Raw genomic sequence first — 20,915 nt, 5'->3', positions numbered from 1 at the left:
AGTTGAGGGGACAGGTTATGGTGGTGTGTAAGTTGAGGGGACTGGTTATTGTGGTGCAAGTTGAGGGGACAGGTTATGGTGGTGTGTAAGTTGAAGGGACTGGTTATTGTGGTGCGTAAGTTGAGGGGACAGGTTATGGTGGTGTGTAAGTTGAGGGGACAGGTTATGGTGGTGTGTAAGTTGAGGGGACAGGTTATGGTGGTGTGTAAGTTGAGGGGACAGGTTATGGTGGTGTGTAAGTTGAGGGGACTGGTTATTGTGGTGTAAGTTGAGGGGACTGGTTATTGTGGTGCGTAAGTTGAGGGGACTGGTTATTGTGGTGCGTAAGTTGAGGGGACAGGTTATTGTGGTGTGTAAGTTGAGGGGACAGGTTATGGTGGTGTGTAAGTTGAGGGGACAGGTTATGGTGGTGTGTAAGTTGAGGGGACTGGTTATTGTGGTGCAAGTTGAGGGGACTGGTTATTGTGGTGCGTAAGTTGAGGGGACTGGTTATTGTGGTGCGTAAGTTGAGGGGACAGGTTATTGTGGTGCGTAGATTGAGGGGACAGGTTATGGTGGTGTGTAAGTTGAGGGGACAGGTTATGGTGGTGTGTAAGTTGAAGGGACTGGTTATTGTGGTGCAAGTTGAGGGGACAGGTTATGGTGGTGTGTAAGTTGAGGGGACTGGTTATTGTGGTGTGTAAGTTGAGGGGACTGGTTATTGTGGTGTAAGTTGAGGGGACTGGTTCTTGTGGTGCGTAAGTTGAGGGGACTGGTTATTGTGGTGCGTAAGTTGAGGGGACAGGTTATTGTGGTGTGTAAGTTGAGGGGACAGGTTATGGTGGTGTGTAAGTTGAGGGGACAGGTTATGGTGGTGTGTAAGTTGAGGGGACTGGTTATTGTGGTGCAAGTTGAGGGGACTGGTTATTGTGGTGCGTAAGTTGAGGGGACTGGTTATTGTGGTGCGTAAGTTGAGGGGACAGGTTATTGTGGTGCGTAGATTGAGGGGACAGGTTATGGTGGTGTGTAAGTTGAGGGGACAGGTTATGGTGGTGTGTAAGTTGAAGGGACTGGTTATTGTGGTGCAAGTTGAGGGGACAGGTTATGGTGGTGTGTAAGTTGAGGGGACAGGTTATGGTGGTGTGTAAGTTGAAGGGACTGGTTATTGTGGTGCAAGTTGAGGGGACAGGTTATGGTGGTGCGTAAGTTGAAGGGACTGGTTATTGTGGTGCGTAAGTTGAAGGGACTGGTTATTGTGGTGCGTAAGTTGAGGGGACAGGTTATGGTGGTGTGTAAGTTGAGGGGACAGGTTATGGTGGTGTGTAAGTTGAAGGGACTGGTTATTGTGGTGCAAGTTGAGGGGACAGGTTATGGTGGTGTGTAAGTTGAGGGGACTGGTTATTGTGGTGCAAGTTGAGGGGACAGGTTATGGTGGTGTGTAAGTTGAAGGGACTGGTTATTGTGGTGCGTAAGTTGAGGGGACAGGTTATGGTGGTGTGTAAGTTGAGGGGACAGGTTATGGTGGTGTGTAAGTTGAGGGGACAGGTTATGGTGGTGTAAGTTGAGGGGACTGGTTATTGTGGTGCGTAAGTTGAGGGGACTGGTTATTGTGGTGCGTAAGTTGAGGGGACAGGTTATTGTGGTGCAAGTTGAGGGGACAGGTTATGGTGGTGTGTAAGTTGAAGGGACTGGTTATTGTGGTGCAAGTTGAGGGGACAGGTTATGGTGGTGCGTAAGTTGAAGGGACTGGTTATTGTGGTGCGTAAGTTGAAGGGACTGGTTATTGTGGTGCGTAAGTTGAGGGGACAGGTTATGGTGGTGTGTAAGTTGAGGGGACAGGTTATGGTGGTGTGTAAGTTGAGGGGACTGGTTATTGTGGTGCAAGTTGAGGGGACAGGTTATGGTGGTGTGTAAGTTGAGGGGACAGGTTATGGTGGTGTGTAAGTTGAGGGGACTGGTTATTGTGGTGCGTAAGTTGAGGGGACAGGTTATGGTGGTGTGTAAGTTGAGGGGACTGGTTATTGTGGTGCGTAGATTGAGGGGACAGGTTATGGTGGTGTGTAAGTTGAGGGGACAGGTTATGGTGGTGTGTAAGTTGAGGGGACTGGTTATTGTGGTGCGTAAGTTGAGGGGACAGGTTATGGTGGTGTGTAAGTTGAGGGGACAGGTTATTGTGGTGCGTAAGTTGAGGGGACAGGTTATGGTGGTGTGTAAGTCGAGGGGACTGGTTATTGTGGTGCGTAAGTTGAGGGGACTGGTTATTGTGGTGCAAGTTGAGGGGACAGGTTATGGTGGTGTGTAAGTTGAGGGGACAGGTTATGGTGGTGTGTAAGTTGAGGGGACAGGTTATGGTGGTGTGTAAGTTCAGGGGACAGGTTATGGTGGTGTGTAAGTTGAGGGGACTGGTTATTGTGGTGCAAGTTGAGGGGACAGGTTATGGTGGTGTGTAAGTTGAGGGGACTGGTTATTGTGGTGCAAGTTGAGGGGACTGGTTATTGTGGTGCGTAAGTTGAGGGGACAGGTTATGGTGGTGTGTAAGTTGAGGGGACTGGTTATTGTGGTGCAAGTTGAGGGGACTGGTTATTGTGGTGTGTAAGTTGAGGGGACAGGTTATGGTGGTGTGTAAGTTGAGGGGACAGGTTATGGTGGTGTGTAAGTTGAGGGGACTGGTTATTGTGGTGCGTAAGTTGAGGGGACTGGTTATGGTGGTGTGTAAGTTGAGGGGACTGGTTATTGTGGTGTGTAAGTTGAGGGGACTGGTTATTGTGGTGCGTAAGTTGAGGGGACTGGTTATTGTGGTGCGTAAGTTGAGGGGACTGGTTATTGTGGTGCGTAAGTTGAGGGGACAGGTTATTGTGGTGCAAGTTGAGGGGACAGGTTATGGTGGTGTGTAAGTTGAGGGGACAGGTTATTGTGGTGCAAGTTGAGGGGACAGGTTATTGTGGTGCAAGTTGAGGGGACAGGTTATGGTGGTGTGTAAGTTGAGGGGACTGGTTATTGTGGTGCGTAAGTTGAGGGGACAGGTTATTGTGGTGCAAGTTGAGGGGACAGGTTATGGTGGTGTGTAAATTGAAGGGACAGGTTATGGTGGTGTGTAAATTGAAGGGACAGGTTATGGTGGTGTGTAAATTGAAGGGACAGGTTATGGTGGTGTGTAAATTGAAGGGACAGGTTATGGTGGTGTGTAAATTGAAGGGACAGGTTATGGTGGTGTGTAAATTGAAGGGACAGGTTATGGTGGTGTGTAAATTGATAAACTGGCAAGCAGGCAGACAGACCGTTACCCGTCTACACATATGTCTGTATGATAGATCAGCCTTAGGGGTTGAGGTTGCCTGCCATTACATCATACGGGTTTAGTTGCCGACCAAAGTGACGCAACTTCCTCTTATTCCTCTGAAGATAGGAAGGAAGCCCTGTTCTTGTGACTCAAGTGTCTGAATGGAGGGGTAGTAACGGAGGAATAAGGGTGCATCTCAAAAGGCAACTCTTTTCCCTATTTCAAAATAGTACACTGAAGTGAATAAGGTGCTGTTTGGGACACTACCCATGTCTGCTTGACATTGACAAAACATGACATTTGCCATTATGAAGCGGTACTTAAACTCCCCTACATAAACCTTTGTACCTCTGTGTCTAGGATGCCAGCACACAGTCACGCACACACCTGAGCTGAGGGTCCAAACTGAATCATAAAGCGGGATGGGCCATAAAGTGGGGTGGAGGGATGGGCCATAAAGCGGGGTGGAGGGATGGGCCATAAAGCGGGGTGGAGGGATGGGCCATAAAGCGGGGTGGAGGGATGGGCCATAAAGCGGGTTGGAGGGATGGGCCATAAAGCGGGATGGGCCATAAAGCGGGTTGGAGGGATAGGCCATAAAGCGGGTTGGAGGGATAGGCCATAAAGCGGGTTGGAGGGATAGGCCATAAAGCGGGTTGGAGGGATGGGTCATAAAGCGGGTTGGAGGGAAGGGCCATAAAGCGGGTTGGAGGGAGGGGCCATAAAGCGGGTTGGGGGAGGGGCCATAAAGCGGGTTGGAGGGAAGGGCCATAAAGCGGGTTGGAGGGAGGGGCCATAATGGCTAAATAAAATAAAAAACGTGCAGGAGAGAAAGAGACAGAGAGAGAGACAGACAGAGGGAGGACTGAGACGGAGTTAACAGCTAACTAGATTAGCTCCTCCTCATTTTAATCCTCCCAGCACTGGCTCTGACCTTCCAGCGGGGGGGGGGGGGGGGAGAGAGAAAGGGAGAAAGAGGGAGAGGGAGAGAGCGAGAGAGACTGTCTGGGGGGGGCGTAGGGTGCTGGAACACAAGGTACTTACTCAGCACAGAGGCGGGGACTAGGGAAGGGAGGGGAGAGGGGCCTGATTGGATGGTCAAGGAGGAGGCAGATGGGCTAGCGGCTTATTCAGCACGGGACCCAATATTCTGAACGTTGCAGAATGTAATATATAGAATAAATAAACACAATATGCCATCACACCATTGGTGGAAGATCTGCTGAATGGGCAGCTGTGAAGGGTCAAGGTGTTGCCCTACTAACAATGTCTGCATGACCTTTGTGTTCCAGTGTCAAGCTGGCGTGGATCATGTTTAGGTTCATCAGGGTATACAAAACAGAGCATACCAAGAGATTAGGGGAGCCTCCCGCTTAAATCTTCAGTCCTACACATCCACTGTTATCACTTCATATCTGCCCAGAGATGCAGTCATGTGCAACAATTAAGTGCGGGCAATTCAATTACCTCAGCGTGCATCACATGCTTTAGTTTCCAGTGATACATAGAAAGGTGGGCTCGGTTGAACCAGGCCCGGCATTAAACAGTCACAGTTCTGTCCCAAGTAGGCTAGTCCCCATCTGTAACAACCTTCCCCACTGACCTTTCCATAATATCATCTGGAGCAGACTGAGGGTACGTCGCAAATTGAACCCTATTTCCTATTTAGTACACACTATTTGTATTTTTACCCCCAATTTCATGATATCCAATTGGTAGTTACAGTCTTGTCCCATCGCTGCAACTCCCGTACGAACTCGGGAGAGGCGAAAGTCGAGAGACAAGAGTCCTCCGAAACACGATCCTGCCAAGCCGCACTGCTTCTTGACACACTGCTCACTTAACCCGGAAGCCAGCCGCACCAATGTGTCGGAGGAAACACCGTACACCTGGCGACCACAGTCAGCTTGCATGCACCCGGCCCCACACAAGGAGTCGCTAGAGTGCGATGGGACAAGGACATCTCAGCCGGCCAAACCTGGACGACGCTGGGCCAATTGTGCGCCGCCTTATGGGTCTCCCGGTCGCGGCCGGCTGCGACACAGCCCGGCATCGAACCCAGATCTGTAGTGTAGCCTCTAGCACTGCGGTGTAGAGCCTTAGACCGCTGTAGCCCCCAGCACACACTACTATGAACCCCATGGGCCCTATGAACCCTGTGGGCCCTATGAACCCTGTGGGCTCTATGAACCCTGTGGGCCCTATGAACCCTGTGGGCCCTATGAACCCTGTGGGCTCTATGAACCCTGTGGGCTCTATGAACCCTGTGGGCCCTATGAACCCTGTGGGCCCTATGAACCCTGTGGGCCCTGTGAACCCCATTGGCCCTATGAACCATATGGGCCCCATGAACCATGGTGTAAAGTAGTGCACTATATACTGTAGGGAATAGGGTGCCATTTGGGACACAGATTGAGGAGTGAATACCCTTGCTTGCATGGAGCGCATTCATTTGACCCCCAGTACTTTTGTCTGTATAATAGACATACAGGATAACTAAAGGAAAAAGCAGATCAATATTTGCTATAGGACTGTACATGCTACTACAGCGTGATTTAGCCTAGTTTGAATGAGAACAGAAAACAACATCTTTTAAAGTATTTTTGAGCTTAAATAACCAGATAGGCCTAATACCGGACTGTATTCCATTTTATTTAGGTGCTAATAGTTATCAACTATTGAACTGCTTTACTAGCTATTTCATGAGAAATGGCAGTATTATCGCAAGTGTAATGGAAAACTATAGGCTAACCCGTTATAAAAATGACACTTCACAATACAACACTGACTGTTGTGAACTTCATCTCACTAAGCTCTTCTCCGAGCTAGCTTTCCATGATTATAATAATCGTTAGCATTTTACGATGGTGAGGTAAAAACAGGCCAAAGTCCTGATTAAGTTTCCACGTGTACTGTCAGCTGTGGAACAGATGTATCCCTCGTCACACAGCCTCTCAACTTCTCATCAGCCCCTACACCCATGATTTAATATCCATGGTTGTGTGAGATTTGTTTTAATTTGTATATGCTAGCAATATAACTCCTCTCAGGTTACATAAAGATATCTCTGGCTGAGGAAGAGCTGCTCCATTTAGTAGGCTCCATCTGGTGACATCCAGAAAATGTGAGGAAATGAATTCAGACAGAGCACTAAATGACCCAGAGTTGTTCCAGTGGTCAGGAAACGCTCCTGGCTTTAATGACGCACACAGCTGCAGGGGTTAGGGTTACGGAGGTGCAGCGTTGCCTTTATGTGTGCTACCTGGGGAGGTTGAGAACTTAGCAGGATAAACATTTCTGCTGTTCGCTGTAACATATAGACACTGACGTTGTATTGTTGTTACCTGGGAAACATGTTGCCAGGTGTTCTGTCAGGGCCTCCTGGGTGACAGGCTTGCGGGCGGAGTTCATGGCCGAAATGGCCAGGCACAGCACCTCCCCCAGAGGGATGAACTGTGACTGGCTGATGGGAGACATGCTGATGGGAGACACATCACCTGAGAGAGGAGGGAAGGAAGCACAGAGGTCACACAATCAATCAATCACATTTCTTTTATAGACATTTTTATATCAGCAGTTGTCACAAAGTGCTTTCCAGTTACCCAGCCTTGACTCCAGAGAGCAAGCAGAGGCAGAAGCACAGTGACAAGGAACAATTCCCTAGACGGATGGAACCTAGAGAGGAACCAGGCTCAGAGGGGTGGTCAAACTACAGTACCAGGTCAAACACACAGTTCCATGTAAATATCACAAAACATTGAGTTCACTGAAAATGTCGATGGAACAGCTCCAATAGAAAAAGAAAAGAAAAATGGTCAAGTTTCAAATGTGCCCTGGTCAAAAGTAGTACGCTATATCGGGATTATAAGGCAGGGAATTACCAGGGACCTCACCATGCCATTCAATATTGTGATTGATTGCTTACTTTTTACCATTGGACTATGTTGCTGCAGAGGGACAAACGAGACCAATGAGAAAATGAGAAACCGAAATAAAAATAAAGAAATACAAGTCCTGAAAACATGTTGGCTCCCCATTTAGAGAGAAGATGGAGAACAAGCCATAAAATGAGAAATAGCGGAGTTTTGGCACAGGTACAGCTGACTAGCACTAGCTAACATTAAGTTTTTTAAAGAACCGATACTTGAAGTCAGTATTAATATAAAATCATAAAAAGTAATATTGCGATACTTCACTGTATCGACCCCCCATCACTAATGGGGAATATTGGGTGAGGGGGAGCTGCTGGCTTTGTCTAGTTCTGGGGTGAGGGGGAGGCTGCTGGCTTTGTCTAGTTCTGGGGTGAGGGTGGCAAGGGGGAGGCTGCTGGCTTTGTCTAGTTCTGGGGTGAGGGTGGCAAGGGGGAGGCTGCTGGCTTTGTCTAGTACTGGGGTGAGGGGGAGGCTGCTGGCTTTGTCTGGTTCTGGGGTGAGGGGGAGGCTGCTGGCTTTGTCTAGTTCTGGGGTGAGGGGGAGGCTGCTGGCTTTGTCTAGTTCTGGGGTGAGGTTGGGTGAGGGGGAGGCTGCTGGCTTTGTCTAGTTCTAGGGTGAGGGCGGCCTGCTGGCTTTGTCTAGTTCTAGGGTGAGGTTGGGCGAGGGGGAGGCTGCTGGCTTTGTCTAGTTCTGGGGTGAGGTTGGGCGAGGGGGAGGCTGCTGGCTTTGTCTAGTTCTGGGGTGAGGTTGGGTGAGGGGGAGGCTGCTGGCTTTGTCTAGTTCTGGGGTGAGGTTGGGTGAGGGGGAGGCTGGTGGCTTTGTCTAGTTCTGGGGTGAGGGTGGCAAGGGGGAGGCTGCTAGCTTTGTCTAGTTCTGGGGTGAGGTTGGGTGAGGGGGAGGCTGGTTCAGAAAGGTCAGAAGGGCAATAAGTGAGCAGTAGTAGGTCCTGGCTCCCTCCCATCACTCCTTTCCTTGACACTGCCTATGGGGGGCCAGCAGAGCGAAAGGAAGGCCCTGCGCGTGGGGGGCCAGCAGAGAGAAGGGAAGGCCCTGCCTGTGGGAGACCAGCAGAGAGAAGGGAAGGCCCTGCCTGTGGGAGACCAGCAGAGAGAAGGGAAGGCCCTGCCTGTGGGGGGCCAGCAGAGAGAAGGGAAGGCACTGCCTATGGGGGGCCAGCAGAGAGAAGGGAAGGCCCTGCCTGTGGGGGGCCAGCAGAGAGAAGGGAAGGCCCTGCCTGTGGGGGGCCAGCAGAGAGAAGGGAAGGCCCTGCCTGTGGGGGGCCAGCAGAGAGAAGGGAAGGCCCTGCCTGTGGGGGGCCAGCAGAGAGAAGGGAAGGCCCTGCCTGTGGGGGACCAGCAGAGAGAAGGGAAGGCCCTGCCTGTGGGGGGCCAGCAGAGAGAAGGAAAGGCCCTGCCTGTGGGGGGCCAGCAGAGAAAAGGGAAGGCCCTGCCTGTGGGGGGCCAGCAGAGAGAAGGGAAGGCCCTGCCTGTGGGGGGCCAGCAGAGAGAAGGGAAGGCCCTGCCTGTGGGGGGCCAGCAGAGAGAAGGGAAGGCACTGCCTATGGCGGGCCAGCAGAGAGAAGGGAAGGCCCTGCCTGGGGGGGGCCAGCAGAGAGAAGGGAAGGCACTGCCTGTGGGGGACCAGCAGAGAGAAGGGAAGGCCCTGCCTGTGGGGGGCCAGCAGAGAGAAGGGAAGGCCCTGCCTGTGGGGGGCCAGCAGAGAGAAGGGAAGACCCTGCCTGTGGGGGGCCAGCAGAGAGAAGGGAAGGCCCTGCCTGTGGGGGGCCAGCAGAGAGAAGGGAAGGCCCTGCCTGTGGGGGGCCAGCAGAGAGAAGGGAAGACCCTGCCTGTGGGGGGCCAGCAGAGAGAAGGGAAGGCCGTGCTGGACAATACTAAGAAGGCAAAGTAAGGACAAAAATTTGAGTAGAAATCCACTAGTATCCAGGCTACGTCCGAAATGACACCCTATTCCCTATATGGTAACCTATATAGGGAATAGGGTGACATTTGGAACAAATGCCCAGTCTAAGAAGAGGGAGCTAGGCTAGACAATTAACCTGAGCAGTGTGTGACGATGCTAAACACAGTGAGTCCAGACGCTGGCCTGACATGTACCAAATCAAATTTTGTTGGTCACAACGCCCCGAATACAAAAAGAGTAGACCTTACAGTAAAATGCTTCCCTACAGGCCCTAACCAACAATGCAGTTAAGAAAAATAACTTAAGAATATATTTACAAAATAAAAGGTAAAAAAAAAATATATTTTTAAATAAAAGTAATGAGGCTGTATACAGAGGTAATTGAGGTAATATGTATATGTAGGTAGAGGTAAAGTGACTATGCATAGATAATAAACAGAGAGTAACAGTAGCGTAAAAATGGGGTGGTCAATGCAAATAGTCTGGGTAGCCATTTGATTAGATGTTCAGCAGTCTTATGGCTTGGGGATAGAAGCTGTTAAGAAGCCTTTTGGACCTAGACTTGGCGCTCCGGTACCCCTTGCCATGCAGTACCAGAGAGAACAGTCTATGACTAGGGTGGCTGGGGTCTTGGGAAATATTTAGGGCCTTCTTCTGACACCGCCTGGTATAGAGGTCCCTCTGTAGAGCCTTGCGGTCGGAGGCCGAGCTGTTGCCATACCAGGCGATGATGCAACCAGTCAGGAAGCTCTCGAAGGTGCAGCTGTAGACATTTTTGAGGATCTAAGGACCCATGCCAAATCGTTTCAGTCTCTGAGAGGGAATAGGCATTGTCGTGCCCTCTTCACGACTGTCTTGGTGTGCTTGGACCATGATAGTTTGTTGGTGATATCACCAAGGAACTTGAAGCTCTCAACCTACTCCACTACAGCCCCATCGATGAGAATGGAGGTGTGCTCGGCCCTCCTTTCCTGTAGTCCATGATCATCTCCTTTGTCTTGATCACTGCCAGTTCCCTGACCTCCTCCCTATAAGCTGTCTCATTGTTGTCGGTGATCAGGCCTACCAGTGTCATCGACAAACTGAATGATGGTGTTGGAGTCGTGCTTGGCCATGCAGTCATGGGTGAACAGGGAGTACAGGAGGGGACTGAGCACGCACCCCTGAGGGTCCCCCGTGTTGAGGGTCAGCGTGGCAGAATTGTTGTGCCTACCCTTACCACCCTGGAGTCGGCCCGTCAGGAAGTCCAGGATCCAGTTGCAGAGGGAGGTGTTTAGTCCCAGGGTCCTTAGCTTAGTGATGAGCTTTGAGGGCACTATGGTGTTGAACGCTGAGCTGTAGTCAATGACTAGCATTCTCACGTTGGTGTTCCTTTTGTCCAGGTGGTAAAGGGCAGTGTGGATTGCATCATCTGTGGATCTGTTGGGGCGGTATGCAAATTGGAGTGGGTCTAGGGTTTCTGGGATAATGGTATTGATGTGAGCCATTACCAGCCTTTCAAAGCACTTCATGGCTACAGACGTGAGTGCTACGGGTCGGTAGTCATTTAGGCAGGTTACCTTGGTGTTCTTGGGCACAGGGACTATGATGGTCTGCTTGAAACATTTAGGTATTACAGACTCAGTCAGGGACAGGTTGAAAATGTCAGTGAAGACACTTGCCAGTTGGTCAGCGCATGCTCGGAGTACACGTCCTGGTAATCCGTCTGGCCCTGCGGCCTTGTGAATGTTGACCTGTTTAAAGGTCTTACTCACATCGGCTACGGAGAGTGTGATCACACAGTCATCCGGAACAGCTGGTGCTCTCATGCATGCTTCTGTGTTGCTTGCCTCGAAGCGTGCATAGAAGTCATTTAGCTCGTCTGGTAGGCTCGTCTCACTGAGGAGCTCGCGGCTGTGCTTCCCTTTGTAGTCCGTATTAGCCCTGCCACATCTGACGAGCGTCAGAGCCGGTGTAGTAGGATTCAATCTTAATCCTGTATTGACGCTTTGGCTGTTTGATGGTTCGACTGAGGGCATAGCGGGATTTCTTATAAGCGTCCGGGTTAGAGTCCCGCACCTTGCTTTTGGTTGGGGTATGTACGTACGTACGGTCACTGTGGGGACGACTTCAACGATGCACTTATTGATCAAGCCGGTGACTGAGGTGGAATACTCAATGCCAGTCTGTGCCAGTCTGTGCTAGCAAAACAGTCCTGTAGCTTAGCATCTACGTCATCTGAACACTTCCGTATTGAGCGAGTCAATGGTACTTCCTGATTTCGTTTTTGCTTGTAAGCAGGAATCAGGAGGATAGAGTTATGGTCAGATTTGCCAAATGGAGGGCGAGGGAGAGCTTTGTACACGTCTCTGTGGTCTAGGGTTTTTTCCCCCTCTGGTTGCACATGTAACACGCTGGTAGAAATGAGGTAAAATGTATTTAAGTTAACCTGCATAAAAGTCCCTGTCCACTATCTATTGAGAGATTATGCAAAACACAGCTTGTTCTTCTGTAGGAGGGCAACTCACACCACAGCATCATAACAGGGTAGAACAGGGCTAATGCAAGCCAAGCACTGATGTGTCCCAAATGACACCCTACACCATTTAGAAAACAGAGTACCATTTGGGACCCAGATCTAATCTCAGGTGGTATGCATGGAGGATGGCAATCCTAATTTCACTTTGGGTGTAACATAGCCTAACTCATGACAATAAATACCAAGGCAAACATTACTGTTAAGTCATAAAAAGGTGAACAATCCAGATCCTGCTTGAATATCCTGTTGAGCCGGATGTTGGGAATGTAAACCAGTGAAATGGTTATAAACCATGAACCACAAACCACCAAGAAAACCAACAGGCTGAGCTGAGGTCACATCAGACGATATACTCTCCTGGCTGACAAACACCATGTCGAACTTAGGTCCTCAGGCATCAGCCAGATGCTATACAGTATGGTGACTGATATAGTACACACACACACACACACACACACACACACACACACACACACACACACACACACACACACACAGCAGGAGAGTTATATGGAAAATAAGATTCCTTATACTTGTCTTTTGGGAACACAGCAATAAGAAACACTATATATACAAAAGTATGTGGACACCCCTTCAAATTTGTTTTTTGTATTAGTGTATTCAGCTATTTCAGCCACACCCGTTGCTGACAGGTGTATAAAATCAAGCACACAGCCATGCAATCTCCATTAGGGCTGGGCGATATATGCACGGCCGGTTTGGGTTTTTACTTTACCTTCTTTAACGGTATTTGAATGTTTGGTTTGTTAAATGTGATACGCCGTGTGTAACGTCCATTTTTATAGTTTACTCTGCTACTTGAGTCATCCCTCTCGCTCTCTCTCTCCACACCGCTTTCCACACAGACCTAGTCCCGCCCCCTGTCACTCAAGGAGCGCATGTTGCTGTTGCTTGACCATGCAACAATGTAGTTTCCACTTTGATCTTAATATAAATCCACTAGCGTTCTATAATTACAATATTAGTTTGTTTCTTACATCTGCAAACAGCTAGTTTGTATTTTCATAGCAAGTTAAGCTAAATCGTGTTAGCCACTAATGTAAATCGCTAGCAAATCAGCATGTTGTTTGTGCAACAGTATCTTCTAAATCAAAGAGGAATAGGCGAATCATGAATATGTTAGCTACAGTGGGGAGAACAAGTATTTGATACACTGACGATTTTGCAGGTTTTCCTACTTACAAAGCATGTAGAGGTCTGTAATTTTTATCATAGGTACACTTCAACTGTGAGAGAAGGAATCTAAAACAAAAATCCAGAAAATCACATTGTATGATTTTTAAGTAATTAATTGGCATTTTATTGCATGACATAAGTATTTGATACATCAGAAAAGCAGAACTTAATATTTGGTACAGAAACCTTAGTTTGCAATTACAGAGATCATACGTTTCCTGTAGTTCTTGACCAGGTTTGCACACACTGCAGCAGGGATTTTGGCCCACTCCTCCATACAGACCTTCTCCAGATCCTTCAGGTTTCGGGGCTGTCGCTGGGCAATACGGACTTTCGGCTCCCTCCAAAGATTTTCTATTGGGTTCAGGTCTGGAGACTGGCTAGGCCACTCCAGGACCTTGAGATGCTTCTTACGGAGCCACTCCTTAGTTGCCCTGGCTGTGTGTTTCGGGTCGTTGTCATGCTGGAAGACCCAGCCACGACCCATCTTCAATGCTCTTACTGAGGGAAGGAGGTTGTTGGTCAAGATCTCGCGATACATGGCCCCATCCATCCTCTCCTCAATACGGTGCAGTTGTCCTGTCCCCTTTGCAGAAAAGCATCCCCAAAGAATGATGTTTCCACCTCCATGCTTCACGGTTGGGATGGTGTTCTTGGGGTTGTACTCATCCTTCTTCTTCCTCCAAACACGGCGAGTGGAGTTTAGACCAAAAAGCTCTATTTTTGTCTCATCATACCACATGACCTTCTCCCATTCCTCCTCTGGATCATCCAGATGGTCATTGGCAAACTTCAGACGGGCCTGGACATGCGCTGGCTTGAGCAGGGGGACCTTGCGTGCGCTGCAGGATTTTAATCCATGACGGCGTAGTGTGTTACTAATGGTTTTCTTTGAGACTGTGGTCCCAGCTCTCTTCAGGTCATTGACCAGGTCCTGCCGTGTAGTTCTGGGCTGATCCCTCACATTCCTCATGATCATTGATGCCCCACGAGGTGAGATCTTGCATGGAGCCCCAGACCGAGGGTGATTGACCGTCATCTTGAACTTCTTCCATTTTCTAATAATTGTGCCAACAGTTGTTGCCTTCTCACCAAGCTGCTTGCCTATTGTCCTGTAGCCCATCCCAGCCTTGTACAGGTCTACAATTTATCCCTGATGTCCTTACACAGCTCTCTGGTCTTGGCCATTGTGGAGAGGTTGGAGTCTGTTTGATTGAGTGTGTGGACAGGTGTCTTTTATACAGGTAACGAGTTCAAACAGGTGCAGTTAATACAGGTAATGAGTGGAGAACAGGAGGGCTTCTTAAAGAAAAACTAACAGGTCTGTGAGAGCCGGAATTCTTACTGGTTGGTAGGTGATCAAATACTTATGTCATGCAATAAAATGCAAATTAATTACTTAAAAATCATACAATGTGATTTTCTGGATTTTTGTTTTAGATTCCGTGTCTCACAGTTGAAGTGTACCTATGATAAAAATGACAGACCTCTACATGCTTTGTAAGTAGGAAAACCTGCAAAATCGGCAGTGTATCAAATACTTGTTCTCCCCACTGTATATGAATAAAGATTTAATGTAACCAAAGATTATAGGGTCCCCTAGGAAACACTGAACATCACTTTGGTTACTACCCTGTCACAATAACTTGTCCATGGCATTTTAATTCGTTGTCATGTCAAACAACAATGTACTAATAATAAACATTTTATTTCCACGATTCCAAAAGTGTTTTGATCTAAATCACAATTGCAACATTTGGTTAAAAATAAGGCCTAGTATTTTTAGACATGTCGTGGCAGTGTGGAAATGATCTGAAATGAGTGCAGGAAATTATTTTAGGTTGAATTGAACACTATAAAACAATCAGAATGGAAATATAATTTAGAATATACAGTGGGGCAAAAAAGTATTTAGTCAGCCACCAATTGTGCAAGTTCTCCCACTTCATCATAGGTACACTTCAACTATGTCAGACAAAATGAGAAAAAAAATCCAGAAAATCACATTGTAGGATTTTTTATGAATTTATTTGCAAATTATGGTGGAAAATAAGTATTTGGTCACCTACAAACAAGCAAGATTTCTGGCTCTCACAGACCTGTAACTTCTTTAAGAGGCTCCTCTGTCCTCCACTCGTTACCTGTATTAATGGCACCTGTTTGAACTTGTTATCAGTATAAAAGACACCTGTCCACAACCTCAAACAGTCACACTCCAAACTCCACTATGGCCAAGACCAAAGAGCTGTCAAAGGACACCAGAAACAAAATTGTAGACCTGCACCAGGCTGGGAAGACTGAATCTGCAATAGGTAAGCAGCTTGGTTTGAAGAAATCAACTGTGGGAGCAATTATTAGGAAATGGAAGACATACAAGACCACTGATAATCTCCATCGATCTGGGGCTCCACGCAAGATCTCACCCCGTGGGGTCAAAATGATCACAAGAACGGAGAGCAAAAATCCCAGAACCACACCTAGTGAATGACCTGCAGAGAGCTGGGACCAAAGTAACAAAGCCTACCATCAGCAAGGGCATTGAAGATGAAACGTGGCTGGGTCTTTCAGCATGACAATGATCCCAAACACACCGCCCGGGCAACAAAGGAGTGGCTTCGTAAGAAGCATTTCAAGGTCCTGGAGGGAGCTGAAAGTCCGTGTTGCCCAGCAACAGCCCCAAAACATCACTGCTCTAGAGGAGATCTGCATGGAGGAATGGGCCAAAATACCAGCAACAGTGTGTGAAAACCTTGTGAAGACTTACAGAAAACGTTTGACCTCTGTCATTGCCAACAAAGGGTATATAACAAAGTATTGAGAAACTTTTGTTATTGACCAAATACTTATTTTCCACCATAATTTGCAAATAAATTCATTAACAATCCTATAATGTGATTTTCTGGATTTTTTTTTCTCATTTTGTCTGTCATAGTTGAAGTGTACCTATGATGAAAATTACAGACATCTCTCATCCTTTTAAGTGGGAGAACTTGCACAATTGGTGGCTGACTAAATACTTTTTTGCCACACTGTATGTGTTGCCACCCTAGGGTCATGCACTACTCATGAAGCAAATTTAGAACTTTTATTAATCAACAACATCAAATACCGACAAATTCCGTCATACCATAAAAAATTGAAAAATTCCATATACACTGCTCAAAAAAATAAAGGGAACACTTAAACAACACAATGTAACTCCAAGTCAATCACACTTCTGTGAAATCAAACTGTCCACTTAGGAAGCAACACTGATTGACAATAAATTTCACATGCTGTTGTGCAAATGGAATAGACAAAAGGTGGAAATTATAGGCAATTAGCAAGACACCCCCAATAAAGGAGTGGTTCTGCAGGTGGTGACCACAGACCACTTCTCAGTTCCTATGCTTCCTGGCTGATGTTTTGGTCACTTTTGAATGCTGGCGGTACTTTCACTCTAGTGGTAGCATGAGACGGAGTCTACAACCCAAACAAGTGGCTCAGGTAGTGCAGCTCATCCAGGATGGCACATCAATGCGAGCTGTGGCAAGAAGGTTTGCTGTGTCTGTCAGCGTAGTGTCCAGAGCATGGAGGCGCTACCAGGAGACAGGCCAGTACATCAGGAGACGTGGAGGAGGCCGTAGGAGGGCAACAACCCAGCAGCAGGACCGCTACCTCCGCCTTTGTGCAAGGAGGATTAGGAGGAGCACTGCCAGAGCCCTGCAAAATGGCCTCCAGCAGGCCACAAATGTGCATGTGTCTGCTCAAACGGTCAGAAACAGACTCCATGAGGGTGGTATGAGGGCCCAACGTCCACAGGTGGGGGTTGTGCTTACAGCCCAACACCGTGCAGGACGTTTGGCATTTGCCAGAGAACACCAAGATTGGCAAATTCGCCACTGGCGCCCTGTGTTCTTCACAGATGAAAGCAGGTTCACACTGAGCACATGTGACAGACGTGACAGAGTCTGGAGACGCCGTGGAGAACGTTCTGCTGCCTGCAACATCCTCCAGCATGACCGGTTTGGCAGTGGGTCAGTCATGGTGTGGGGTGGCATTTCTTTGGGGGGCCGCACAGCCCTCCATGTGCTCGCCAGAGGTAGCCTGACTGCCATTAGGTACCGAGATGAGATCCTCAGACCCCTTGTGAGACCATATGCTGGTGCGGTTGGCCCTGGGTTCCTCCTAATGCAAGACAATGCTAGACCTCATGTGGCTGGAGTGTGTCAGCAGTTCCTGCAAGAGGAAGGCATTGATGCTATGGACTGGCCCGCCCGTTCCCCAGACCTGAATCCAATTGAGCACATCTGGGACAACATGTCTCGCTCCATCCACCAACGCCACGTTGCACCACAGACTGTCCAGGAGTTGGCGGATGCTTTAGTCCAGGTCTGGGAGGAGATGCCTCAGGAGACCATCCGCCACCTCATCAGGAGCATGCCCAGGCGTTGTAGGGAGGTCATACCGGCACGTGGAGGCCACACACACTACTGAGCCTCATTTTGACTTGTTTTAAGGACATTACATCAAAGTTGGATCAGCCTGTAGTGTGGTTTTCCACTTTAATTTTGAGTGTGACTCCAAATCCAGACCTCCATGGTTTGATAAATTTGATTTCCATTGATCATTTTTGTGTGATTTTGTAGTCAGCACATTCAACTATGTAAAGAAAAAAGTATTTAATAAGAATGTTTCATTCATTCAGATCTAGGATGTGTTATTTTAATGTTCCCTTTATTTTTTTGAGCAGTGTATATATATGATATGATATTTTGGCCATATCGCCCAGCCCTAATCTCCATAGAAAAACATTGGTAGTAGAATGTTCTTACTGAAGAGCTCAGCCACCGTCATAGGATGCCACCCTTTCAACAAGTCAATTCGTCAAATTTCTGGCCTGCTAGAGCTGCCCCGGTCAACTGTAAGTGCTGTTATTGTGAGGTGGAAACATTTAGGAGCCGACAATGGCTCAGCCGCGAAGTAGTAGGCCAAACAAGCTCACAGAACAGGACTGCTGAAGTGCATAAACATTGTCTGTCCTTGGTCGCAACACTTACTACCCAGTTTAAAACTGCCTCTGGAAGCAACGTCAGCACAAAAACTGTTGGTCGGGAGCTTCATGAAATGGGTTTCCATGGCCGAACAGCCATTTGCAATGCCAAGCATTGGCTGGAGTGGTGTAATGCTCGCCGCCATTGGACTCTGGAGCAGTGGAAATTAGTTCTCCGGAGTGACACATCACGCTTCACCACCTGGCAGTCCGACAGACGAATCTGGGTTTGGCGGATGCCAGTATAATGCTACCAGCCCCAATGCATAGTACCAAGTGTAAAGTTAGGTTGGAATAATGGTCTAGGCCTGTTTTTCATGGTTCGGGCTAGGTTCCCTTAGTTCCAGTGAAGTGAAATCTTAACGCTACAGCATACAATGACATTCTAGATGATTCTGTGCTTCCAACTTTGTGGCAACAGTTTGGGGAAGGCCCTTTCCTGTTTAAGCATGACAATGCCCCAGTTCACAAAGCGAGGTCCATACAGAAATGGTTTGTTGAGTTCAGTGTGGAAGAATTTGACTGGCCTGAGCAGAGACCTGATCTCAACCCCATCGAACACCTTTGGTATGATTTGGAACGCCGACTGCGAGCCAGGCCTAATCGCCCAACATCAGTGCCAGACCTCACTAATGCTCTTGTGGCTGAATGGAAGCAAGTCCTCGCAGCAATGTTCCAACATCTAGCGGAAAGCCTTCCCAGAAGAGTAGCAGCAAAAGGGGGACCAACTCCATATTAATGCACATGATTTTGGAATGAGATGTTCAAGTAGCAGGTGTCCATATACTTTTGGTAATGTAGTGTACGTACACTGACACCAACACACACACACCACATAGGCTGCTGCTACTGTCCATTCTCTTTCCTTTTTTCCTAGTCACTTTACCCCTACCTTAAGTTGAAGTTGGAAGTTTACATACACCGTTGCCAAATACATTTTAACTCAGTTTTTTGACAATTCCTGACATTTAATCCTAGTAAGAATTCCCTGTCTTAGATCGGTTAGGATCACCACTTTATTTTAAGAAAGTGAAATGTCATCATAATAGTAGAGAGAATGATTTATTTCAGCTTTTATTTCTTTCATCGTATTCCCAGTGGGTCAGAAGTTTACATACACTCAATTAGTATTTGGTAGCATTGCATTTACATCGTTTAACTTGGGTCAAACGTTTCGGGTAGCCTTCCACAAGCTCCCCACAATAAGTTGGGTGGATTTTGGCCCATTCCTCCTGACAGAGCAGGTGTAACTGAGTCAGGTTTGTAGGCCTCCTTGCTCACACATGCTTTTTCAGTTCTGCCCACAACTTTTCTATAGGATTGAGGTCAGCGCTTTGTGATGGCCACTCCAATACCTGGACTTTGTTGTCCTTAAGCCATTTTGACACAACTTTGGAAGTATGCTTGGGGTCATTGTGCATTTGCGACCAAGCTTTAACTTCCTGACTGATGTCTTGAGATGGTGCTTCAATATATCCACATCATTTTCCTTTCCTCATGATGCCATCTATTTTGTGAAGTGCACCAGTCCCTCCTGCAGCAAAGCACCCCCACAACATGATGCTGCCATCCCCGTGCTTCACGGTTGGGATGGTGTTCTTCGGCTTGCAAGCCTCCCCCTTTTTCCTCCAAACATGACGATGGTCATTATGGCCAAACAGTTCAATTTTTGTTTCATCAGACCAGAGGACATGTCTCCAAAAAGTACGATCTTTGTCCCCATGTGCAGTTGCAAACCGTAGTCTGGCTTTTTTATGGCTGTTTTGGAGCAGTGGCTTCTTCCTTGGTGAGCGGGGTTATGTCGATATAGGACTCGTTTTACTGTGGATATAGATACTTTTGTACCTGTTTCCTCCAGCATCTTCACAAGGTCTTTTGCTGTTGTTCTGGGATTGATTTGCACTTTTCGCACCAAAGTACGTTAATCTCTAGGAGACAGAACGAGTCTCCTTCCTGAGCGGTATTACGGCTGTGTGGTCCCATGGTGTTTATACTTGCGTACTATTGTTTGTACAGATGAACGTGGTACCTTCAGGCGTTTGGAAATTGCTCCCAAGGATGAACCAGACTTGTGGAGGTCTACAATTTTTTCCTGAGGTCTTGGCTGATTTCTTTTGATTTTCCCATGATGTCAAGCAAAGAGGCACTGAGTTTAAAGGTAGATCTTGAAATATATCCACAGGTACACCTCCAATTGACTCAAATGATGTCAATTAGCCTTTCAGAAGCTTCTAAAGCCATGACATCATTTTCTGGAATTTTCTGAGCTGTTTAAAGGCACAGTCAACTAAGTGTATGTAAACGTCTGACTTCAACTCTATATGTACATAGCTACCTCCCTCTATATAGCTACGTTACTACCTGGTACTCCCTGTATATAGCCACGTTACTACCTGGTACTCCCTGTATATAGCCATGTTATTACCTGGTACTCCCTGTATATAGCCATGTTACTACCTGGTACTTCCTGTATATAACCATGTTACTACCTGGTACGTCCTGTATATAGCCATGTTACTACCTAGTACTCCTTGTATATAGCCATGGTACTACCTGGTACTTCTTGTATATAGCCATGTTACTACCTGGTACTCCCTGTATATAGCCATGTTACTACCTGGTACTCCCTGTATATAGCCATGTTATTACCTGGTACTCCTTGTATATAGCCATGTTACTACATGGTACTCCTTGTATATAGCCATGTTACTACCTGGTACGTCCTGTATATAGCCATGGTATTACCTGGTACTCCTTGTATATAGCCATGTTATTACATGGTACTCCTTGTATATAGCCATGTTACTACCTGGTACGTCCTGTATATAGCCATATTACTACCTAGTACTCCTTGTATATAGCCATGGTACTACCTGGTACTTCCTGTATATAGCCATGTTACTACCTGGTACTTCTTGTATATAGCCATGTTACTAACTGGTACTTCCTGTATATAGCCATGTTACTACCTGGTACTTCCTGTATATAGCCATGTTACTACCTGGTACGTCCTGTATATAGCCATGTTACAACCTGGTACGTCCTGTATATAGCCAT

The 20,915-nt window shown here is 47.5% G+C and overlaps 1 protein-coding gene across 4 annotated transcripts in view; it reads right to left on the bottom strand.

Moving 5' to 3' along the window:
- Positions 1 to 20,915, bottom strand: part of LOC139581599 (storkhead-box protein 2-like) — a 112,961-nt gene that overhangs the window by 12,550 nt on the left and 79,496 nt on the right. For all 4 annotated transcript variants that reach the window (XM_071411537.1, XM_071411534.1, XM_071411535.1 and 1 more), the window contains exon 2: positions 6,604 to 6,756. In XM_071411537.1, the coding sequence (XP_071267638.1) occupies positions 6,604 to 6,736 (133 nt within the window). In that variant the 5' untranslated portion in view covers positions 6,737 to 6,756. The remainder of the gene's footprint in view (positions 1 to 6,603; positions 6,757 to 20,915) is intronic.

The sequence above is a fragment of the Salvelinus alpinus genome, chromosome 7 (genome assembly GCF_045679555.1).
Source record: "Salvelinus alpinus chromosome 7, SLU_Salpinus.1, whole genome shotgun sequence".
In the NCBI taxonomy this organism is placed as follows: Eukaryota; Metazoa; Chordata; class Actinopteri; order Salmoniformes; family Salmonidae; genus Salvelinus; species Salvelinus alpinus.
Note: the sequence above shows the minus strand (reverse complement) of the source record. Positions and strands in the feature narration are given on the sequence as shown.